Source organism: Fukomys damarensis, unplaced genomic scaffold (genome assembly GCF_012274545.1).
Source record: "Fukomys damarensis isolate Sample0158 unplaced genomic scaffold, DMR_v1.0_HiC HiC_scaffold_28, whole genome shotgun sequence".
In the NCBI taxonomy this organism is placed as follows: Eukaryota; Metazoa; Chordata; class Mammalia; order Rodentia; family Bathyergidae; genus Fukomys; species Fukomys damarensis.
The window spans coordinates 36,115,409-36,140,500 of NW_022900940.1; the positions used below are offsets into that span (position 1 = coordinate 36,115,409).

A 25,092-nucleotide genomic window follows, 5' to 3' on the forward strand; every position below is an offset into this window, starting at 1 on the left:
CTGTAAACCTTGTTTTATTTCCTCTTTAGTCCACGACATCTGACATTCTCTGAATTAGCTACGCTACAGAGAAGGGGCCCTGCCTGCCTCACGCATTGTTGTAATCCCAGCACATGGAATGGGGCTCAGTACATGGCCGAAACTCAATACGTAGGCTGGATCTAAAATAAAATGCATTTCACTTGATTGGATTTTTGGGGGCAGAGGAGGAGACAAGAGCCTTACCTCTCAGAATGATTAATATGTTGAGCAAAAGTGTATCAGTGAAAGCACTAAACACTACATTTCAGACACTACCCAGCTAAATTCAGGGCTTTAGGAAGTAGCAGTAGTAGGGGCAACTTCTGTGATTTCCATGGGTTCTGTCTGTACAGAACAGACTGCACATGCATCAGTACACCTCTTGAGACAGATACCACCACCATTCCTACCTCATAAAGCAACTCATACAAGGCAGTACTGGTAATCAGCTACAGAGCTGAGGTCAACACTTGCTTATTCTATGCAACGAAGCAATTATTGAATAACTACAGTATGCCAGCACTGTGCAATACTCTGGCTATGAAGCTGCGCCTTTCCCCAAGAAGCCTCCATTTCTTTCTGAGCTTGGACTCACAGCAGAGTGCGCTGTACTCCCCTAGGAGCCACAGGCCAGCCGCTCTTCAGTTAGACAGCTCATCCCACTCAAACCTGCAACTCAGCACAACCACAAGTCAAGCAATTATGAGCACTCAAAAATCAGCACTGGGAACCACAGAATCCCTAAAGGCCCATGTCAGGAGCTCGGCCCTTTGAGTCTATTAACTAATAATCACTGTGCCATCAGTAACTCCTTTTCTTATGCCCAGGAACACTCTGGTCAATAAACCTGTCTGTCTAAACCACGTGTAGCATTTTCACTGTAAAAAAAACCCAGTTCGATTACCAAAGACAGTTCAAGGGCTAAGGCCTCAATTACCTGACCCAAAATACGATTCATCAGTTACGACAGGACATTTCTGTGACTGATATTCTAGAAACAAGAGACATAAACCGGGCCTATCCCAGACAAATCAAGAAGCAGGGTCACCTCAAGTCTTAATTCTCTCATCTGTGAAACAGAAGGAATAAGGATCCCTAACCTTCCTCACATGGTGGTTGTGAGAATCAAGTACCAGTCTACTGTACAATTAAATGCTTTGGAAACAAAAAGATAACAATACACTTAAGACACTACAGGATAAAGCATAGGGTTCTAAAAACAAACTTCAGAGTTGAAAAAAAATTTAGTCATTTTTCCAAAGCAATTACATACATAAAATCATTGTTTTTGTGTGGCACTAGGAATTGAACTCAGGGCCATTGCACAAAGCTTCATCCCCAGCCCTCTAAAAAATTCTTTTAAATTTTAAGATATGATCTCACTAAGTTGCCAAATTGCCCAGGCTGGATTCAGACTTGTGATCCTCTGGCCTTAGCCTCCCAGAGCACTGGGATTACAAGTGTGTACCACCATGGCTGTGCACCACTTTAAACCAGGACTCCACTAAAATCTAAGGACAGGAGTTTGTCCATCATTTTCAATACATGCATCTAGCCCAGCGTCTGGCATATTTCCAAATGAATCAATGAATGCACAAAAATTCGTTAATTTAAAAACTTTTACCGCCAAACTCTCCCACAATCGGTGATCAGAGTGCATCTTATTCAGTAGGCCCAGCCTCTGCAGAGGCCAAGTACAGACTGACCCCGCCAGGTATGTATTAACCCTGCCTGAACAATTCTTAACAATTTACAATATTTCCACTCATTTCCTTGACGTTTCTGAGGCTACTCAGATTGCTTATTCTTTGATCCTTAAGGAAAAGGTGAAATTTGAAGAGTCAACTGTCTGTCAATCAAATGTCAGTCCCATTTCCTGCATTTACAGTCCCACAAGACCATCAATGCTGTAAAACTGCCGATACATAAACTTCCCAGGGAGAACACAACACCCAGTACTGGAAGGACATTTCTGGGTCCATTTCTGCTCCATTCTCTAACCACCCCAGCAGTGGCGACAAGGTCCACTAGCCTAGATCTCTGAGCTGGAGCTTCCCTTTGCCTCTGGGAGAAGCCCTAAGACAGTGGTGGTGAACCTATGGCATGCATGTTATTTCTTCTAAGACAGAACATCTTAAAGTTTGAGCTATTCTTTCTGAACTAAAACCTTGTATTCAGGTTTAACTACAGTGTTGGCACCTTGCGATGATTACGTGGGTTTGGGGGATTGCAGTTTGGTCTCTAAAAGGTTTGCCATCCCTGCCTCAAGATGTCTCCAAGGCCCAGTGTATTTCTTTGTAAAATGTAGATGCCATCCTGTTAGGCTACCTCATGGACTTGAACTGAAGAGTAAATGAAATGTGTGGAGTTTTCTAAAGAACACTGTACTTGCTATACAAATTAAAGGTGAGAGTGAAGATGAGACTGAGAATCGAGTCCAGCACTGTTACAGCCCAACCTAGTCTGTTCATCTAATGAGCCCACAGCAAGTCCCTGCCCTAAGACTAGAAGCAGCCTCTGGAGGGATGAGTGGTGGCCCAGAGACCATGAAGCTAGCATCTCTCTCCAATTCCTCCTCCTCCAGTTCTCCTTCTGTTGGGAAAAATGGAAATACAAACAAAAGGAGCACTGCAATTGGAACATTTTTCCTCCAAGGTAGTAACATTAGATTCGAACCCTGTAATTCTCTGATTTCCAGGCACTAAAATGCTCAAACAATTGTACTGTTAAGAATTTACTTTAGCTTTTTTTGCCCTAAACTTGGCTCTAAGTACCTACCCCTATTCCCAGTAACTTTGTCCTGTAAAATCCTGAAATTAATCACTAGCCTAATTCAGGTTCAGGCAACTATTAACTGCGGGCCAAAGCTGATCTAGTAAATCAAGTTTTATTGGAACAAAACCACACCAATTTATTTACATAATGTTAGGGCTGCCTTCACACTACAAAGACATAGTTCAGTAGTTGGAAATGAGATGGTATGGCCCATGAAACCTAAAATATTTACTATCTAGCCCTTTATAGAAAATTTGCCAACACTTGCTCTAATTTATCTATCTGACTTAAAATACAAGAGGAAAGAGTACAACCTATGTCCACTAAATAAACTTTTTCTTGAGAACAAACTTTTCACTTAAAAAAATAGTAGCAAGCCTTACATTTATAGAATCAGCGCTGCTGGGTGTTGAACCAAATATTTTCAGATTCTGCATCAACAGGACAAGTATATTTTCCTACATGGCCATAATCCTACTCTGCTGACCTAATTTTACCGATTTCTCATAAAAACATCAATTTAAACTGAATCAACAAACATAGCACCTTCAGTCCCAATGTAATTTTCTAAAAATATTAGTTTTAAAAGTAGGGCCTAAACAATACCTTTCCACAAAAGTATTTTCTTCAATTAAAACATAAAATTAAACTGAGATAATACAATTTCTGTTCATGTTTGTAGATGTGCATAAAATATAGTATTAGGTTAAATAGAATAACACTAAGGTAAATATATCTGAAAATGTAAGCAGCACTCAAAAAAAAGCAAAATCAAATATCCAATTTATACTTTTAAATAAAAACAGGGTTACTCACTGATGTAAAGAGGATCCTTTACTTCCCAGCCCTTGATACCCCTTCAGGTGGTAGATTAGCTTTCTACAGTCTGAATATTGTGGGGAAAAAAATCTGTACATGGGAAGAGTGATGAGCTTGTCACCTTCCTCTCTCCCCCTTGATGAAATAAGTGGTTCTAAAGCATGGATGATCAAGGACTTTGAGATGGCGCCAAGAAAAAAAAAGAAAAGAAAAAGACAGAAAAAGAAAAGGTAAGCCATTTCAGAAAATACAGGCTCTAAAAGAAGTTTTATCTCTAAAATATAACCCCAAATGTCATACTTGTAAGGATGGTTCCTTTAATTGCTGCTACACTCCCTTCACCAAAAACTAATCCATTCATTCCAAATTGAAAGTTCGAATTTGAGTATTTTCTGTTAAAATCAGTTGCCATTATGTCCTGTTCAGAAAATTTCAGAACAGAAAAATAACAAACTTCCTCAACTGCCCCTCTTCTAATGTCTTCCTATAAAGCCCATCCTAACTGTGTTCAAACTGTCTGGCCAGGAAAACCTGTCATACACAAAGATACAAACCTCTCGTCGAACGACACTTGCAGTCCTCTCTAAGTGGTCCGTTTTCCTTTTGGATTTCATTGTGCTTTAATAAAAAGTAAAATTAGGTTATTAAGTCCTCATAAATTAGGTTATTTATCCTCATAAAAATAAAATTAGTTTACCCTGCAATATTATGGCTATCCAAAATACACAGTGGACCCCGACTGATGATCCTTGGTTCCCAAGAGCTGGTTGTAACCCAAGTTGGTTGTAAGTCAATATAGCTGAGATCTGGATGTTTACCTGGGTACACGCTATAGATAACAAGAGGCAGATGAATCTTCCATTAACCCAACCCAACTTGTTCATATGTCAGGCCAGTTGTAACTTGACGGTCCACTGTAATATCATGCATACTACAAAATAGTGAAAATGTGCACATCTAACTAAATGTACACATGATCTACTGATGGCATGCATATTTAAGCCAAAATGCTGCCTCTTCGGGGAGTTGTATATGCTTCTCACAAACATCAGCAGATCAGGTCTCTGAAAATAAACCACACACAATACCAGACTGGTAACTCACCTGCTCAGACTAAGGTTGCGCACAGTACGGGGTGTCAGCCTTGACGAAGCAGCCCGAGTGCAAACGGCTCCAACAGAGCTTCCCACCAACCCAGGAACCAAGGCAGCAACACAGGTCATGGTGCTTCCTGGCAAGCAATACTCAAACTTAAAAACTTATTTTAAGAAAAAGTGGGGAAACATCAACTATTTTAGGGGTCAATAAAAAAAAAAGTTTGGATTTCTGTAGTGCAATTATGACCTGGTCTGTCAGCAAAACAAGCAAGGTCTTAACTTCACCTGGAAAAATAGCTGCCACTATTTAGAGCTCATTCAAATATGTAACTATTGGTGCTATCAAATATAATCATGTATCACTTCACAATGGGAATATATTCTGAGAAGTGCTTCATTAGGGGATCCCATCACTATGTAAACACCATACAGAATATCTGCACAAACCTGGACAATGTATGTTACTCAATATGGCCTCTTGATGCAATCAATACACTGTACATGAGACACACAAGGCTGCTGCCACTAGTGTAACATGGCATACTGTTTTACAGTAAAATTACAAGCATATTCTAAAATAATATAGTAAATATATAAGCCAGTAATGTGGCCACTTATTAAGTACTATGACCATACCTGTCTGTGCCATACTTTCATAGAACTGACAGCACAGGAGGTTTGTTTACACAGCATCATTACAAACATAAATTGTGCTCTGATGTTATAATGGCTACAGTGTTACTATGTGACAGGAGGCTCTCAACTCCACTGCAATCTTATGGGATGTATGTGCAATTCTTTGTTGACTAAAACATCATTATGCAGCATTCGATGAAAGTTACATTCTGTTGGTTTCCAAAAATCCGTTAACCAAGTTTATGTGACTACTTATGCTATTATAGAAGAGGAAAGTAGATTCATAACTGCTGATATTTACTGTATTCCACCTGATGAGGACCATATAGTCTTTACTATTTCTTCTTAGAGGAAAAGCAAGAGGCAGAGAGATTTACTGAGGTCCCGAGACATAAAAAGCTTAAGATCTAGATAGTAAAAACACCATATAATTCTATATATAATAGCCCACACTAGAAACTATCAAAATGCCACTAAAAACTATCAAAATGCCACAGCAAAGACAATGAGTGAACTACTTACAGTACTATAACTGAGTACCACAAATACAATTCTGAATGAAAGAAGCCACGCTCACAAGAGCACATGTTCTTAGATTTCAACCACATACAGTGCAAAAAAGGCAAAATTAATCTATGATGTTAGAAATCAAGCAAGCCATTACCCTTGGGGGAAGGCCAAAACAATGCTGTTTCTTTATCTGGACACTGATTACCTGGGGATTTGCACTTTGAAAAATTCATCAATTGTCCTTTTAGGAGTTGTGTACCCTTTACTTTGGATACTATGCTTAAATTAAAAGTTAAACACACACACACACACACACACACACACACACACAGAAAGGCTTCTCAACATTTCAATTCTTAAAACCACTGGACTCTCAGATGCTGGAAAAATAAGGGAAATAAAGGGAGAGGGGGTAAAAAGAAGGGAACTGAAATGTGTTATGTACATGTGCCTTTCCCCTACAGTGAATGTAATCATTATGTATTGCAAACATGTACTAATAAAAGAAAAAGTAAAAACAAACAAAAGTACATAGAAGATATTATAAATGCTGCAAACCTTGGAGGAAGAATTTAGTCTTTAGATCTTTCATATATTATTTCTGGTACACATTTTGGAAGCATATTTATGGTATAATGACTTCTAAGTTATAATACAACTTATTTGAATTATACTACAGGTTGGCACAAAAGTCAAATGTTTTCTGTCATGAAGATGTTTTTAAGTAGGGAAAAAGGAATTAAAATATATTAGGTACATGTACCAACTCCCCACAAGAAATGTAAACATTATGTGCCACAAGCATGTACTAAGAAAAAAAGAAAAAAAAAACTGGACTCTCAGGAAAAGCACTGATTAGGAGTCAAATGATGTGTGTGTGTGTGTGTGTGTGTGTGTGTGTGTGTGTGTGTGTATTTGGTTCCTCTCAACACTATTTTCTTAGGCCAATTTTTAACTCTTTGCCCAAAACAGCCACATTGAACATGCTATATTGTCATATATTAACTATCTTTTTCTATCTTAATTATCTTGAGAATAAAAATGTATGTGAACACTTCTTCTGAGCTCTTTGGAAGGCACCATATAACCCTAATAAATTTAGTTAAGAAAACAGTCAAGCTAATTAAGGAAGCTTCACATTCACTTAGTCCTTCATTCGACAGTCATTAGGAGTCCAGTAGGAGGCAGGCACAGGCTTAGTCACCGGTAATACAGGTATGAAGAAAACAAAAAGCCTCTCAGCTTACATACTAAAAGACAGAGACAGAAATCACGCAGTGATATAAGCCGAGTATGATTTACTCAGCTATAATCAAATAACAAAACTCCACTGCTTTATAACTACTCTTTAGATAAAAGATCTATTTCTTCTTGATATAGTACAATTCAGCATTTTTGTGAACAAACACACTACTGGTTATTTTTCTAATAAATGAAAAAGTATAGTTACCCTTTCATGCAAGATTACTGTATCTTCTCTCCTTTAAATGCACTAAACCAAAAAAACGATGTGTAAATCACTGAAAGGAAGAAGGTGAAACTTACTTTAGAAGTCCATGAGATTTCAGAAGTCATTAAGCATATGACTGACTAATGCAAAATATTTTGATTGTGGTATTTTACTGATATCAATCAGAACATGGACAGTTTTCCCATATACTGAAATTTTCACAAAGTTCCTGGAATGGCAGAGACAAAACATAAGAAAAATGTTTTTGGGAAACTAAGAAAAAGCCCTAGTAAGTCTTGGCTGCAAAAGCAAAGGTTCAATATAATCAGCAGGCACCTCTCCCAGCTTGCCTACCCTCCCCACTCCCCACCTTGCCCCCTCATCTTCCCACTTCTCTTTTCTGATTATTTCACTGCTTCTCTTGTTCAGCTTTCTTGGCCCTACTAACTCCTACTACTTAGGCAAGTCCAGTCCATGAAATTCCCTTTCATCCTGTTTTCCCCCTGCCATATGCTGGCCATCCTCCTTGCCTGGCCACTGATGGTTCCTCTCATGCTTCTGCACAAGCTGCACTTGCACGTGCTAAAGAAGTAAAAACATAGCCAAACCCCAGACGGATAGTTACATATCATTTAAGGCCAAATTTAAGGCCAAATCTGTGGGAATCCTGTTCTATTTAATGTTTTAGACAGCTATTACTAACATAATCTTTCCAATAGGAAATAACCTTCAGTGACTATGCTGCTTGAATGGTCTACTTCTCAACTGGAAAACAAATGTTAATTTTTAAAAGTTCTTTTTAAAATTCTAAAATTGTTATGTTAACAATAATCATGATCAAGATTGCCACCTACTGGTAAATAAAGAGCATTTTTATAAAATGGTGCTCAAAGTGCCTTCTAAAGCTTTATGTGAGTCCTCGGAATAAAGTATTTTTAAAAATCCACCCATTTCTATATGTCCAAGGGAAAGTATACTTAGTGAACATATTTAGTCAATTGAAACAGATCAACATGTTAAGGAATTTATAAAACTATAAATATCTGTATACTGACAAGCTCTCCACTACCGAAAACATTAAGTATTTCTGAAATGCAAAAAATTTACTACAAATGCTAAATAAAACTGATAGCCCTTATGTGATTTCTGTAACAAATTACTGCAAGCAACAGGTTAAGATTTAGGATTAATCTCACTGGTTTAAATTATATTGTAAGCCTTGGAGATATATTAAGAACCACCAGACACAATGGCCTTGCCATCTTGAAGCCTTTGTACAGACAGAAAATGCTAAACAGATAATTAAGGAGATCATTATAAGGATGAGTGTGATAAAGGCCGAAGGAATGGCCTGAGTGGGGGAGTCTCAACGGTGATGACCATGATGAGCCAAGGCCAGACCGGTCACAGGCAGCCAAGCAGGTAGTAAGGATAAAACATTTTGGCCGCGGAATCAGCAAGAAGGAAGCCCCAAACAAAAACTGGGATGTGAAGGAACCAACTGGTGTGGCTAGAAAGCAGTAACCTGGCTAAGAGTAAAATGAAATAAAGTTGAGTAAGCAGACGTGTTCCCATCACAGAAGGCCATGGTAGGGCTATGAACTTCACCCTAAAAGCAGAGAAGCAATTGAAGAGTGAAAATATAAAAATATACATAAATCACGAAAAAACATGGTCTAATTTGTATTTTTAAATGACTGCCCAGGTTACTGTGTGAAGAATGATTATCCAGGGTCAAGAGTGAAAACAGGAATTCAGGGTATGAGGGAGCAGTGAGAGAGAAAAGCCAAGAATGTTTCACAGAGAAAGACTGTCCTGAAATAAAGCAGTAAATTTTCAAAGCAACTGTGGTACCTGTCAACTTAGAACCCTACGCGTCACTGAGGAAACAAGGGGTACTTGTAGGGAACTTCAGTAGTATGCAATTAGTACAGTGGGCTTCTTTTTGGGTAAATCTTTGGCAAACCATCTTTTACCATGTTAAAAATACCCACACTACTTCATTGGATTGCTGGAAAGAATAAATAGAATATCTGTGGAAGTGCTGGCAAGCCAGAGTATTACTAAAAATCAATCTTCATATACCGACCTTTTTTTTTCATTGCCAAACCCACAGTAGTGGTTTGATAATGGCAAAAAACAATTCTCCATGGACAGATATACAATAGTAGCACTCATCAAATACAGCTGCTATGAACCAATCATGATCTAGTTCTAAATCTGATCTTATACTAAGAATTTTAGTGTTGCCTTCCATAAAAGCAGTGTTAAGTTATGCAAAATAAACTTGGAGCAAATGACCTGGTAGTAAATATGCTTTTGTCATACTCTCAAGTCCAAAAAACGTATCGTTATAAAATGTTTCCATTCTGTTTTAGGGATAAAAGGAAAGTTTGGTAGTCACTGTGTTTTCTTTAAGTGTTGAGGAGTAGAAACAAGACAAAAACCTACATTGTATGTTCAGCTATAGTTTTACTTTCTTCAGAACAGTGCAAGTGCACACTGGGCAGAACCACAAGAGGAACCACCCATGGTGGACACGGCGGATGAGCAACAAATAGAAAGATGAAAACAGTATGAACACCCAGGAAAAGCCGCCAAATCTAGGTCTCAGCAGAGTAAGCACTGTGATGTAGAAAATCTATGCTTGTTGGGCCAGGGGATGTGGCTTAGTAGCATCGTGTGTGCCTGGCAAGTGCAAGGTCCTGAGTTCAATACCCTGAACTGCGAAAGAAAATCTATACTTGTTTCATCTAACTCTGTCCAAAGACTCATCACATCATAAGTGGCATTATGGTTAAATAAGAGTCTAAGTTCTGGGATCAGACACATGAGTTGTTACCATGCTTTATTCCAACTTACTAGCTTTGCCTTAGCAAGTTCCATAGGCCCTAAGCTTCAAGTTGCCCGACGTTAAAGATAAGGTTAATGATATCCATACCCCACTGGGTTGTTTTAATGACATAAGGGGTTTGTACAGTGCCTAAAAGATAAATGTCAACTATCAATAATTGGTTCACAAGTTTTTCTTTTTCCAATTTACATACTCAAAGGTAATACATACTCAAAGGAAAGTTTCAAAATTACAAAGATAAGCTACCTGACACCTTCTGTAGATTTTAGGACTACTTAATTCATATTTGATGACTTGTAAATTATAAGTCCAAACTGATTTCTAAAAGACCTAATAGGACATTAGACATAGAGCCTAATGGTACTACTAGGACTAGCCACTTACATGTGACTAGTACATGCAAGTTTGACCCTCAACACCAATTAATAAGACCTACTAATTTATACTTCCTGAGCCAAATGACTGCTCTCATTCCTGTACATTTAAAAATGGCTTATATAAGAAAACAGTTCCCAACCATGATCACTGCGACTAAAATTAAACACTTCATCTTCTTTTGCTTTCTCAAAGAGACTACCCGGGAAGTGCTGTGTGTACAGAGATATAGGGAATAGCCACTAAATTGTGTGGACTCTGATGGGATTTCTTCTTTGCCCAGAATTACTGTGGCTACCCTTCAACAAGTTTCAAATGTTTCCTAATTGCCGGGTAAATCTTTGTGCAGTCTTTGCACTAAACTTCTATAGACTCCTTTAAAACAACTTCTGGATTTTTTTGTCAGACTTATCTACTAATTTCACGTTCCCAAACTTTCAAAAGTTTCTCCGAGTAGGAATTTCAACTCAGTATGAACAAAACTGGCAACTTTACAAAAACACTTGAGTGTGTATGCATGAGCACAGATGAATTAAGTATGTAGTATGTAAATTATGTGACTGCTGAACCAAGTAAAACTCTTAATTTCCATACAAAAGAATGCTACGATTTGAAAAGGATCTTGTAATCATCTCTAGCCCAATCTTTTCTTAGAAGGGGAAATAAAGACCAAAAATATAAACCTCCAATTCCCAGAGCTAATTTGCAAGTAAGTCAGGTTCTGAGCAAAGACCTGTTTTTCAATAGTGCTTTTTTTAAAAAACTAATTGCAATCCTGTTCTACTGTGTAGTAATGGAGCAATGTTTCATGGTGTCCAGCTGTAACAAACAGGCACTGGCGCTGCTTTCAGGGCAACCACCTTCTACTTGGATTTAGCTTCAAGGTTCAGAGACTCATGTTGATAACCTGGCCCACTGATACCATTCCTTTTACAGAAAGAATTGGGGTTCGCACAGGTAATTTGTTTCTGACTTATAGGGGAAAGCTCCTTGTTATCTTCTAAGTACGTCATCTTGGTCAAGGTGCAAACTCTCTGGACCTCAGTTTAAAGATTAATAAAATAGAATTAAAAACAACCAAGGTTAACAGGATAATTACACTTAGCACAATACCTGACATATGTCGAATTCCCAAGCGGGGGGTGAGAGCGGGAGAGGGCGGGGGCGGGGAGAGCGAGCGGGAGAGAGAGATGCTACTACTGTTAATACACATCTTTGTAGTTAATAACGTTATTTGCCTAGCAAATACTGGACTGGAATTCAGTCCCTGGTTGCAGGTCTTGGTCCTCTCAGTAACAGAATTTAGGGTATCTGAAGATGTCTGGGATGAGGAAGAGGTTGAGATGTAGTACCTGCACCCGGGAACTATCGCAAACTGGACGACCCCCTGACCTCAAAGTCACTTGGTGAAGTGAAATTCCACGAGACCTGTTCGCCGGTCAACCCGAAGGTCCGGAGGAGACGCCGAGTAGCTCCCGCCGCCGCCTGAGACCAAGCAAAGAGATGCCCTTGCTTTGCCACGTGTTAGATCTCAACAAGCTATTTAAGGCCTCTCTAAAGTCAGGGACTTGACGCAGGGAAACGGACATCGCACGCTTCCATTTCGCACACCTGGCCCAAATTCTCTTCAGCTCTGGGAAACCTCTGCGGTCCCAGACGTGACGTAGCAGCTGCAGGACAAACTCCACTCCTATTGGTCACTTCCGTCCAATGGGAAGAGCGGTGCGCGACCCTGCTGAGCAGGAGGCGCCATTTTTCCAGAGCCTCCGCCCCTAGCTCCACCAATGCCAACGTAACCGCGACCCGGTCACCCATTTGGCAGCCAAGGCCGGGTTTGCGTCATTGTCTGTGCGCCGGAAGCGACAGCTCTTGCACTTGTGCATGGTGACGATAGTGAGTCCATGCCGTCTAAGTTAAACCGAAAGTGGTGCTGTCAGGCGGCGCAATCGTCAGCCCTTTGCGGGCCCCAGGGCCATGGCGGTATTCCATGACGAGGTGGAGATCGAGGACTTTCAATATGACGAGGATTCGGAAACGTATTTCTACCCCTGCCCGTGTGGGGATAACTTCTCCATCACCAAGGTAACTTCCCCCTCCCCGCAGCTCACCAGACCAGGAACATTTTCGCTTTGTTGTGTTGGTTGGCGCCGTTCAGTCTCCTTTGCTGCTTGGAGTCATCCATGTCCTCTTTTCCCTCGCCTAAAGTTAATACTTTGACTTCTCAGTGGACATACCGTTCTGGTCTTCAGTCCGGCCATGAACGCCGGTCTCTTAACACTGCACCAGCTGTTCTTAGAGTCCTTTGCTTGGGATACATGTTTGGGAGAGGAGCCTCGTTTTTCATTTGCTAGTTTTATTATTATTTATTTATTAGTTTCGAGATGACCGACCCTCGCCTAACCTTCCTTCGTGGGTTTTCTTCTTAAGTGCTGCGTGCAGGAGTAGCTGGGGAAGGCTCTCTGAGCTCTCGCCCTGCGGGGAGGCAATCTGCCAAGAGACTTGCAGGTGGGGGTGGGCAACGTTTAGAGGAATAAAACAGCCAAGGGAAGGCAGTTCTGACCACACGTTGTTTGATTTTCTTATAGGAAGATTTGGAGAATGGAGAAGACGTGGCAACTTGTCCTAGCTGCTCTCTCATTATAAAAGTGATTTATGATAAAGTAAGAGATAACATTTTAAAAGGAGAAAGAGGGTTTTGGGGTCATAGTAAGGACCTAGAGCACCCTGCCTGTGAAATTAGGTGCAGAAGGTTTCTTAACAATGTGTTAGGAGGGGCTGGGGATTTAGCTTAGTGGTTCCGTTGCCCACCTAACAATGTGTTAGGTAAAGTGGTATTTTTTTAAAGCAAGCTTTTTAAATTATTAATAAAGATCCACATCATTAAAATATAGTTACATAACTCATGGTAGCTTTAGAGAAGTTAATAATCTTTAATGGAAAAAATATACGTAAATGGAAAAAATAATTATGAGTTTATTTAATTGATACTGTTTTCCGTTATCCAATATGTAATTAAATTTGTTCAGCGCTCCTAAACAACTATGTTACTTCTTGTTTGACTTATACATATAACTCTTTATTATCTTGAGGTATAATTCCTAGTTGCAATTTTGTAATTTCACTTGAGTCCTTAGTTGTCCTATTGCCTTTCATCTAAGCATATTGACAGTTGAAAAGAACTAAATATTTTTCCCACCCACTCACACGTTCTAAGTTTTGTCAGTACTTTGAAGTCCTAAGTAAGGACTTAGCACTAAGATTGTATAGAGGGAAAATGAGGATGAAGCACAGAACTTTATGAGGAGCAGGCTATAATTTAGACTTTAATGTGGAGACTTAGTTCATTCTTGTAGAAGAACATACTCTGGTGCAAAAAAGGGAGGATAGACAGAACAAGGGAGATCAGGAGTGCTGATCTGGGACAAGGTTGTAATTTTAAATAGGGTGACCATGGCAGGCCTTGCTGAGAAAGGCCTTATTCATGAAAGAAGTGAGGCAGTGAGTCATCTGCATGTGGGAGGTAAGAGAGTTGAGCAAAGGAAACAACTAGTGAAAGAACCTTAAGTAGGAACATAACTGGATTTGTCAAGGAACAAACAAAAGAGACCGATGTGACCAGAACAAATGAGTGTGAAGATAGTCCAAGATGAAATAAATAAAGCTGGGCAGATCACAGACATGTTCAAAGGCCACTTTAAAGACTTCAGCCTCTTCTGTGAGTGATACAGTGAGCCACTGGAGGATTTTTGAACAGAAGAGTGCTATGTTCCCACCTAAGTTTTCGAAGAATATTTCTGGCTACTCGGTTCATAGTAGACTCAAGGAAATGAAGAAAGAACCAGAAAAACTGAGTAAGAGGCTATTGCATTACTCAAAGCTAGAAATGGACCAGGCTGCAGCAGTGGAGGTAGTGAGAAGTGGGAAAATACTTTGAATGATAAAGATTTTCTTACTGGTTGAATATAGATGGTGAGAGGAATCAGGGATGTTTTCAACGTTTGTACCTAACTGGAAGGACATAGTTCCCATCAGTTGAGGGGAGGTAACCGCAGTTGTACAGGGGAAGTTGGATATACTAAGCTTGAGAGGTCCTTATCATCCAAGTGGAGTTGTTAAGAAGTCAGTTAATATTCATGTCAGGTTCAAAAGACAGAACAATGGTGGTGTAAATTTGGGAGTTAGCAACAGATGGCACGTAGAGCCCGGAGACTAGAGGAGATCACCAGAGCTTTGAATGTAGATAGAGATAGAGGAAAATAACTGGCCTGGGATGCTCCAAGACTTAAAGGTCATGGAGGTAAGTGAGGAATCTGCAAAGCTGACTGAAGAAAAAACAAAAGCTGTGGAAGGAGGAAAATCAAATATCTCATCCTGGGCACCAGATAGAAAAAGTGGAAGAGGTGATGTTCCTTGTCAGATGTCACCAGTGAAAAGAAATTGAGAATTAGCTATTGTTTTGGGCAACACAGAATTCACTTGTTTGGGTGATGAGAGCAGTTTCAGTGGAGGACCAGGGACAACCTGATTGGCGAAACCCAGTGGATGGAAAACTGGTTGGAGAGACTGGGAGAACAGGAGGCAGTAAGTCCAGGCGTTTCTTATGAGGATTTTACTGCAAAAGGGAGGATAGACATGGGTCAGTCATTGGTGTCACAGAAAATTAAGAGGGGTCAAGGTCACAGACACTCAACTGCATCAAATGATTAGACCCTGGACGGTTAGATTTAATCAGTGTTGTGGTTTTGCCAAGTGAATAGGAGGAAGGTGTGAGAGAAGGGTGATAACTGACCATGGATACTTGAACAAGGTAAAGAGAACATCAAGAGAGGGAAGGGACTGAGAGAAGGTGGTGGTAAGAATACAGTGGATGGCCAGAGGAATGGGAATATAGAATCCAGGGAAGGTAGATGAGAGCAACAAAGAGGAATAATATTTGAATAGTCTCATGAGTGAAATTCAAAGTTAGTGGATTTGTAGAGAAGGAAGGAGAATAGTGACAAAAAGGAGCAACCAGTCCCCACTGTCAAGTCCTGTAGTACTAGGGCTCTGACAACACACAGCCACTACTGGAGGGAGACCGTGGGGAAACTGTCCTTGGGGTATGGCTTCATCTCAGCCTCAGTACTATTGAAATTGTAGGTGTGATTGTGCAGGTCTGACGTGCACATGGGCTGTTTAGCTGCATCCCTGGACTACCCAGTTGATACTGATAGCAACCTCCCCCACTCATGTCAACCCAAAATCTTTCCAGATAGTGGTAGCAAAGGGACATTTTAAAGAAGAGGTTGGGGGCCGGGGATTTAGCTCAGTGGTTCCTTCACCTGCCTGGCCAGCACGAGGTCCTGAGTTCTATCCCCAGTACCAAAAAATAAAAAAAATAAAAGGTTGAGAAAGGGAGCATTGTGCTGATGATGCACCATGAATTCCAAAGAGCACAGCAGGGATCTGGGTGGAGGACAGGGGAGAGCAAAAGATACAGAATCAGGCAGCTCCTTTAGAGATCAAATTGTAGGGATGAGGGGCAGCTGGAGATGGAGCGCTGTGGTATAGCTGACATAAACCAAAGCAGATGATCATATTGAACTTCATGTACAAGTAGCTGATGTTGCAGGTTATCTGTATCAGGAAACACATAAAGACCTAGCCCTTTTAGTTGGAAGAAGTAATTCTTTCGAAGAGGATAAGTGGCCAAATATTGAAGTGATGAAGAGAAATTTAAAGGACGTCACTTGTCTTTTTATTATTTCTGGGTAAGTGGTTACATGAGAAGATGGTATCTGAGATGAGAAATGAGTTTATAAGATAAGATGCCTCTTATTAAATAACGAATTCAGGACTAAAAACATACTTTTAAGATTCTAATGCTAATATTGCTCTTTGAATGAAATGACACAGAAATGGAAAGGCAGCTGGATTGATTCTGTAGCAAAATGAAAATAACATCAGTGCATCTGTGATACAGAAACTGAGTGATTAATGTTGTTTCTTCTCTCTGAGGATCAGTTTATGTGTGGAGAAATGGTCCCAGCCCCTTCAACCAACAAAGAATTAGTTAAATGCTGAAGAAGCCATCAGGAACTCACATCCTGGATAAGTGGATGGAAATACCAAATGAAAAGTCGTTGGCTTTGCAGTGACAGCTGCTTTCTTATTTGCTGTTCATTAGAGTGTGGATCTGTTCATCATCTGCTGGGTTCATCCCCAAAACTTTTATCTGAATTTCACGCTTAGAACTTTGACTTGGAAGTGTTCTTAACCACCCAGCTGGATTTAGAGAAAGGTAATTTTAATTGGTGCTTTCCCTTAGTTTCATCATTTTTATATCCTAAACCTAGGTCAGTATCTGATTACAGCATTATCTACCTCATTCATTAGGATTCCTTCATTAAAAAGAGATTATATTTTTTAACATAGCTATTGAAATGAGTAAAATTAGCTCTATGTTTGAATATTGACATCAGCTTTGTGGTCCTAAATTTAAGAAGATCTGCTGCTTTGTCTGTACTGTGTTTGCAATTCCCCCACCACGCCAGCCGCCTCCGTCTTGCTGTTATTAGAATGCTCATGTTCATTCAGCGTGCCATTTCTGTTATACTTCATGCTGAATTCATTCCTGGTGTTAAAAAGGAAAGAAGCAAGGCATGGTGATGCATGCCTGTAATCCTAGCACTTGGGAGGCTGAGACAGGAGGATCACCACAAGTTTGAGGCAGCCTGGGCTGCACAGTGGGTTCAAGGCCAGCCTGAACTACACAGCAAGACTGTCTCAAAACAACAATAACAAGGCCACGTCTTTCTCCATAGTTTCTCCACAGCTACAAGTTAATGAACAAGGAAGAAAGTCTAAAGTGAAATGGTCAAAGAAATGGAGTTTCCTTATACTCTGTATGTTCTTTGCCAAGTCAGAGCAAGAGAAACTGCAGAAGGAAATGAAATCTGTAATAATGAGAGGAGCAAAACACTTAAGTAAATGAAAAGCATGGATGATTTTGCCACCTCAGAATGAATATTTTTGTCTCTGGGTTTTTATTTGTTTGATGATAATACTAATGAAATTGCACTTCAGAGAGGAGTTAATAACTCTTTATGGCTGGTAGCAGTGCTTTGAATGTATACAGTATTGTGTCACTACCAAAGGGTAAACATCTACAACAGAAATGGGAGGCCTGTTCTGAATAAATATACCCAGGAGAGCACATTCAATAAATCTGCATCACATGCAGCCAAACCAGACATGCCCTCCTGCAGAGAAATGTTGCCCTGGAGAAAGGCAAAAAGAAGACAGGCTATTGGTCTTCCTTTGCTGCGGTGCTGCAAGTAGGAAGAAATTAGGATCACTTATATGAGAATTGAAAAATCCCTTGATAAATACAACTTAGCTATGTAGATATAGTTTTGAAAATACCTAGCAGGCTGTTTTGGGAATGGCCTCGTGATCAGAAAAATCACTTCCTTTTCCTAATTAGTAAGTGCTGCACACACGCATCAGAGGTTTAGATTAAAGCAATCTATGTAGACTTTTTTTTTAATGGCTGCTGGCAGCAGCATTGGACTGAGACATAATTAAAATATTCCAGAAGTGCATAATAGATTGTTAGGTATATTCTTGATATGATGTGAAATCTCATTGCTGTGTGGAACATTGGTGTCCAGAAGTAATCCACACTGCCCTTGAGCAAGGTGACTGCTCAGAAGAGAGTGAGGTGCATGCTGACTCCGGTGGGAATGAGCTGCCAAGAGAAATGAACTGTCCCGCACTCATGTCAGTGCTTCCGTAGATAGTGCTCATGTGTAATCTGTTTCTGCTGCTGCTGAATTTCAAACAGGAACGGACACCCTGAGGAGCTCAGTCACTACATTTGTGAATACAAAACATACCAGGAATTAATCCTACGTTAAGCAGAAAGAGAAACCAGTGTCTTTGAAGTAGTACTGGACTTCGGTGTGATACATGTGCCGAAGTGCCTTATTCAGCACTCCCACCCCTGCCCCGCCCTTTCTGGAGCATCTGTGAAAACCGACTAACCAGGTTCTGTGTCTGATTGACTTTGTCATCGTTGGCCAGGCCAGCAGATTCCACATCTGTATGGGTGGGAGACCATAGCGGGGGTTTCTTGGCTGTCAGGTCTCGTTTCAGGTGTGGTGGCCTGCATGAACTGAAATGGGGATTGAAAATTTTATACCCTCAAACCTGAATCCTGAATCCTGAATCCTGAAAATACAGAGACTGGGAACTCCAGTTTCCTTCAATAATTTGATGTTGCCACACTTCTGAGCTTGGAAATTATTAAGTCAAACTGTTTAAAATTCTACATATACTTTATATGTACAGAAGCATTTTTCTTAGCACCCAACATTTTTGTAAGTGTACATATTAATTTACTACCAGAATAAGTTGTACTGGTGTGCTAAATAAAATCAGATAATTCAGATTCACTTGTTTCCATGCAGCTTTTCTTCCTCTAAATATAAATTTTTGACATTAAAAAGTTTGGTGTAATGATTTTATACAAGATAGAAAACCTCTTTGGGTGCTTATAAGTTTTTGTTAGTTTTTATTTTTTGAGACATGCCCACTGCAAGAATTCCTGGGCTCAAGCAGTCCTCCCACCTCAGCTCCAGTCAGCTGCTGTGCCCAGATTATCAGAGTTTTTTAAATAGGAAAGAAATTGCCTCTGTTTCTACAGTTTGGCCACTGAATTTTGACTCTGGATTATTGTTTTTTGAGAAAAAAAAATTAAGCTTTGAGTCCAGCATCAGTAAGGCACATATAGTTGGATTCTTAGATGAATAATTCAGTTTATCGCTGGGAAAGAAAGTTGATATGAACTATTTTTAATGCTGGTTGTCGATTCTTGGAGTAGTTTTGAGAGCCCAGCTCTGCTGAGGACACAATATTAATTCTTCCATTGTGATCTGAAAGAAGTTACTTCATCTTTTTTGTCTTGGTCTGGTGACCTATTTCCTCCTCCATACTGTTGCCTTATGAATTCGCATTTTGCAAGTGCCTTGGGGGTGCTTGCACTAGGTTAAGAAGACATGGTTTCTGCCTTTGTGGAGGTTGCACGCAACTAGACGAGATGGGAATAAGGCCCAGAGGGAAACAAACCAGATTTTGTGACCATAGTGGAGCAGGTGAATATGGGTATGAGGTGTACTGAGAGTGGCCTGAAATACCAGAATGAAGCAGCTTTATGAAAATCATTAGATGAGCTAATAACATTCTAACAGTGCCTACCACATATGCAAAAAATAAAGTTCTAACTGAAAGGAACTCACTGTGAACATTGGCAGCATATCCTTAGCACATAAAAATGCAAAGTTTTGGACATTCCCATTCCTCACCTTCCTGAATCATAAGGGCCCTCCACCCGCTATTTTAACAGCCCTCCAGCTGATTGTGACCAGCTAAAGTCTGAGAACCACTGGTTTTTAAATTTGATGGCACATTGTAATTACCTGGGGTGACTTAAAAACTGATGTTGCAGAAAGCCAGATTTAATTGGCTTGGGTGCATTGTGGGCATCGATTTTTTTTTCTTTGGGGGGGTAAGAAAAAAAATTTTTAATTGTCCCTGGTGACATGTGCACCTGAGGCTGAGAACTGCTAGAAAAGCAAAGAATGCATAAGCACAAAGTAAGAAGGACCCGGATTTTTTAAATGGCCACACCTACGCTGCATGAGGAACAATGAGTGTGGGTTCATTTGACCTCACGCTGCATTCAGGCCTCCAGTCTGCCTTCAGCAGCTAGCCGGAGGGAGCCCTGGCTGGGTCCACTACGCTGTGAGAGAGCCTCACTGTGGGTGGCCTCTGGGCTGTGTCCTCTATTTAAACAGACAATCACGGTTCCCAGCACACACTCTGGCTGCTAATTACACACCTTATAAAAGTGACAGCTTCTGCAGGTGTAAGTAATTAGGATTTCTTTAACTCGTTTAGAGATGCCTACCATTCTCTGCTTCCCACCAAGCAAATCGCTTATGATTACATATTCAACTGAGATGCTGTTTTATAAATTACTCATTGTTATGGGTTTGAAACAAAGGACATGTTTAAAAAACATGCACATACAGAAATACCATCTCATAGTCCCACAAAATGGATAAAATTGGGGTGGGATGTAGGATGGGACTCTACCTTCTACGTACTCAGAGACAGGTTGAAGAAAAGCCCTAGAACACAGAAGAAACACTACTTTTAGATTTCTGAATAAATATTGGTCAAATTCTAGAAAAACAAGTTAGCATTTTTTTTAAAAAATCTTTTTTTTTTATTTGTTTTTTGTTTTTGCTTCAGACTTAACCACTAAAATTAGGGAGGAAAACTTGCTACTTAGTTTCACTGAGTCCTGGCCCAAGTTGGAGCTTTCAGGGAAAATAGGAGGCTGGTGGAGTAGAAGGTGCTGCCTCTAGGGCGCTATTACTCAGAGTTTGCAGCCAAGCATAGGAGGGGAGCCAAGCGCTGTGGTTGCTGCTGGCCAGGAGAAAAGCTGGATGTGCCTCAGAAAAGAGGGAGGACAGTTAACCACCCAGCCCCTCTGCATTTATCTGTCATCGCCTGTGACTGCAGTGCTTTTCAGTCATGGTTGCTGCTTCCTTTCCACCTTCTAAACCTTGCATGAATCTCTCTCTCTCTCTCTCTCTCCTCTCTCTGTCTCCCCAACTGTAACCCAGAACCATAAAGGGAGGGGAATTCTGGGAAACTTCCAGCTTACAAAAATACAAAATTGCCACAGTGATTGATAGTATCAAATGCCAACCAAACCCACTTGAATCTTTTTGTTAGAAGCCCTACTATTCTGTCTTCACAACCTGTGAAATATCATCACAGCACCTGCTCTCCAAGAGAGGACAAGTACTGGAAGACTGACCTGGGTACCAGGGCAGACTTAAAGGGGGAGAAAGAGAGGCCTGTGGGCAAATACGGCGAGTGTCACGTGTGTGGTGGGGGAAGGGCTCCAGCGCGGAATGTTTCCGAACTCAGGCGATGCTGCTGTAGAGTAGGGTTGTGGTGGCGAACCTAGGGCACGTGCGCCACAGAGGGCTGCTTGTATCGTTGAAAGCTCTGAAACATCCACCATCCCTGGGCTGGGGGCTTCCAAACTGGCACAGAGCCACAGGCATTGCTCCAGCCTAACCGGGGTGACACTTGGGTGAAGCAGTTCTTATCCGAGACCTGACCATGACAGCAGGACCATCACCAGGCAAAGATTTTGAGCCAAACATTCTTAGAGGGAACTGTGTTTTCTGAATAGGGTAAAAGAGTCTACCTTTGGACAAAAATTAATGTTGACAATGAAGAAGAGGAGAAAATAAGCCGTAATGGGTGTCACATGGATGTCAGACTCTATATACACAGGCTGCCAAGGGTCACCTCAGAGAACAGTGAGTCCCAGTCCACACCTTCCTATAGCAAGGAGGAGTTGGGCCATTAACAGAGCTTGTGGGTATCTCTTAACTACCAGTTGGTGAGAGGGCAAGAATGAACAGATTGGGCAGGGGACTTGGAACCACTTAATTGAAAGATAATGGATGTGAAGCACTTACACAATGTTTGCACATAATCAGGACACAATAAATGAGAGTTTACATACGTCTTACTTTTCTCACTGCTGAGACAAGCTACCCAACACTCACAATTAAGGGAAGAAAGGTTTATATAACTCACAGTGTGTAGAGGTTTCAGTCCATAATCGGCTGGATCCAAGGCAAGGTGCAGGACAGGCATCGCAGAGGAGAAACAGTTTATGACAAGCAGAAGGTAGCAAAGCAACAAGGATGACCACAGCTCTTTCTCCCCCTTATGTCTTACCCATGCTAGTTAGGGCAGGTTGCACTCACACCCCTAAACCTAGTGCCCCTGAGCCCAGCATTGCATCCTGAACCTGGCCAGCAACTTCAGGGACTTGCGTCAACCTCCCAAGTGACTGGGTAAGAGGTAACCACAGGGGACTCCCACAGAGAGGGAGTGGGCTAGATGTAGACACCCCTGAGAAGTTACGCTCAGGCCCTGCCCTCCCAAAGGAGCAACCAGACCCCACAAGCATCAATGTTAAGACCAACAGTCCACTTGAACCCCCACCCCACTACCCACCTCCAATAGAGACAAGAAGGCCGATCACACTTCCTGTGAGGAAGGACACACCTTGGCCTGAACAGTAACCACAGTCTGGGGTGAACAGACCCGAGGGGCCTCTGGTGCGGAGAGGGAATCTCAAAAACTCACAGTCCCTAATCGGGATAGAGAAAAATCATGATTGACTAGAACCCAAGATTACAGATCTTGGAAGGAAACTACTCAGTCAAAAACAAAGAGACATTGTTTCCCCCTTTGGCTCAACCTTTTTTGATATTTCTATTTTTTATTATTTTTGACTTACCTTCATCAGATTTTTAGGGGTTAGCATTTTCTATCCCTTTTTTAAAAACTTTTTCTTTTTGTACTTTTAGTGTCTTTTCTCTCCTTTCTTCGCTTTTTGAATTTTTCTTTCATTTATTTCCGTATTTTGCTTTCTGATCTTCCTTTTTTTCTTTTTCTCATTTGTTCTTTCCTGTGACAATTTTCTAATACTATTAATGTCCTTTTACTCCTCAGTAGGACTCCAATTGCACTTTTCTTTCCTTGTTCTCATATACCATTAGTTTTTTTAATTTCAATCTTTTTCATTCTCTGGCTCCCCACCTCCTCTACTTTTAGTAGGATAACTCTAGATAGCCAGTTACCTCTGTGCTATTGCTGTTGAACATTGTGCTGCTGTTAGTAGAGATAAAGTTGTTCCATTAAGTAGATATTTACTGCAGGCAATAGTATGTCAATATTTGGCTTGTCATAGTGTTCATACTATAATTATAGATCTCTTTTCTGTGGTTAAGGTTGGTATATTATTGGTCTTTAGGGTTTATCAATATTCAGTTTATCTTTGATGCTATGACTAAAGTTGATTTTATTACTACAGCCAAGGTAACATAGTTGTTGTTATTAATTGGTTTTATTGGAATGCTAATAACTGGATTGCCTTGGGGTCATTAACAATATGGCAGCCCATTCCTGGAGGTCTGAGCATTTGGGTCAAATGTGCTGCAACCTCCCATCCCAAATAAAGGGAGGTAGTTGGGTGCTCGGTCGGAGGCAAAGGCCAATAGTTAGCCATGCCCAGAGGACACTGAAAGGCAGACATTAATTAAAGAGGTCTCCTGACTAGAAACAAAACATTCTACTGTAATCAACCTGCAAGACTCAAAGAAACAAAGACAGAAACATGAGAACACAAGGTGACAAAAAGCCTCCCAAAACTCCTAACTCCTCCAAAGTTGATTCATGGTGCACCAGAGAGAAGGAAATAAGGGGAAAGATTTAACATACAGAGAAGCAAGGCATATAGAACCCCACTAGCCATAATCAGAAAACAACCTCTCCATGTGTTTTTTTAACTTAAATTTAAGTTAATTAAAGTTAAATAAAATTAGGAAAGCAGTTCAATAGGCAGGCCACCATATTTTAAGTACAGATGTACACACGTGGCTCTGGCTTGTCCTGGCCATTGTGGACGGTTCAGGTAAAGAACATTTCCATCATCATAGAAAGTTCTGTTGGACAGCTCTTCTGGGATATGGCATGGTGCTCACAGGCTGAAGAAACAGACTTCTTGTTCTCTCTCTGCTTGAGTTAAAATGTCCTCGCAATATATTCTCAAAGAGTGAAAAGGATGAGATATTTGATACGAAGGACCTGAGTTCAAGTTTCAGCTCTCCCACACCAAATGTAGGAGAGTTACATAGCACTTTTTTCTGCAACAGTAAAATGGGAACAATAAACCCACCTCTCAGGGTTATGAAGATCAAATGGAATAATGAACATGAAATTTTTGGTGAGCTGTACAAATTCTTACCACGTGATGCATCAGATTTCTGTTTTAAAAAGATGTGGTTTTCCAGAATAATTTTGGAGGTTTTACAGAAGGGACGGTAAGGATAAAATGATGGCATTTCATTTGAGGAGGGGATGGACGCTCATTAGGGAGGCTTCTTGACTTTGTGATTATATAATTCACAGTTTAGGTCTTTATCTCTCTTAGAACTAGAGACACATTCCTCAGAAATGAACTTAAGAGTCGATGGACACACATGGAAAGCAATCAAAAGACTGTGCCATTCAAGGCCATAAGAGAAGCTTTCATCGTTCTTTGTTCTACTTTGTACTGCTTTACTAAACCTCTGTGAAGTTCTGTCCAGGCCTCCTAGCTGTGTTGTGCCACCTTACATGAGGACCTGCTAATCCTTAGCAGTCACTGCAGTGCCACTTTACAGTGGTACAGAGGCGCCCTATGTTCTTGTTTTCCCAACAAAACCACATGACATCTGAGCCTCCGTGTGGGACGGAAGGCAGCCCTGGGGATGCAGGTCAAGAGGGCTGGTTTGCAGGGGCCCAGTGGTGACAAGCCCCAAGGGAGAGAAGCATTACGACTTACTGCTGAGGGCGTCTGCTAGGTACCTGGTCTTTACCCTCTAGAGGGGCCGACTCACTGCTAACCCTGCAATGGTTACTCCTCAGAGAGG

The 25,092-nt window shown here is 40.8% G+C and overlaps 2 protein-coding genes across 11 annotated transcripts in view; one reads left to right on the forward strand and one right to left on the reverse strand.

The window, feature by feature from the left end:
• Positions 1 to 12,225, reverse strand: part of Oxnad1 (oxidoreductase NAD binding domain containing 1) — a 35,955-nt gene extending 23,730 nt beyond the window's left edge. The window contains exons 1-4 of one of the 8 annotated variants that reach the window (XM_033756966.1): positions 11,966 to 12,195; positions 7,404 to 7,537; positions 4,720 to 4,846; positions 4,170 to 4,233 (exon numbers count right to left, since the gene is read on the reverse strand). In XM_033756966.1, the coding sequence (XP_033612857.1) occupies positions 4,170 to 4,233; positions 4,720 to 4,838 (183 nt within the window). In that variant the 5' untranslated portion in view covers positions 4,839 to 4,846; positions 7,404 to 7,537; positions 11,966 to 12,195. Of the gene's footprint in view, positions 1 to 4,169; positions 4,234 to 4,719; positions 4,847 to 7,308; positions 7,379 to 7,403; positions 7,538 to 11,889 lie in introns of all 8 variants that reach the window. The other 7 variants (XM_010612780.3, XM_010612781.3, XM_010612778.3 and 4 more) reach the window with 7 other exon arrangements.
• Positions 12,226 to 12,316: 91 nt separating this feature from the next.
• Positions 12,317 to 17,225, forward strand: Dph3 (diphthamide biosynthesis 3). 3 transcript variants are annotated; one of them, XM_010612774.3, is made up of 3 exons: positions 12,317 to 12,619; positions 13,123 to 13,197; positions 16,535 to 17,225. In XM_010612774.3, exons 1-3 carry the CDS (start codon positions 12,512 to 12,514, stop codon positions 16,598 to 16,600), a joined length of 249 nt encoding a protein of 82 aa, XP_010611076.1. In that variant the 5' UTR covers positions 12,317 to 12,511; the 3' UTR covers positions 16,601 to 17,225. The 3 variants fall into 3 exon arrangements, with proteins under 3 accessions (XP_010611076.1, XP_010611077.1, XP_010611078.1); XM_010612775.3 differs by having other exon boundaries at positions 16,541 to 17,225; XM_010612776.3 differs by lacking the exon at positions 13,123 to 13,197.
• The last annotated feature ends 7,867 nt before the right edge of the window (positions 17,226 to 25,092 follow it).

What these genes read in the sequence shown, in the direction of transcription:
- Dph3 (XM_010612774.3), top strand. Translation starts at nt 12,512, where the DNA reads ATGGCGGTATTCCATGACGAGGTGGAGATCGAGGACTTTCAATATGAC. An exon ending in ATAACTTCTCCATCACCAAG is followed by an intron (nt 12,620 to 13,122) that starts GTAACTTCCCCC and finishes ATTTTCTTATAG; the next exon opens with GAAGATTTGGAGAATGGAGA. An exon ending in TAAAAGTGATTTATGATAAA is followed by an intron (nt 13,198 to 16,534) that starts GTAAGAGATAAC and finishes CTTCTCTCTGAG; the next exon opens with GATCAGTTTATGTGTGGAGA.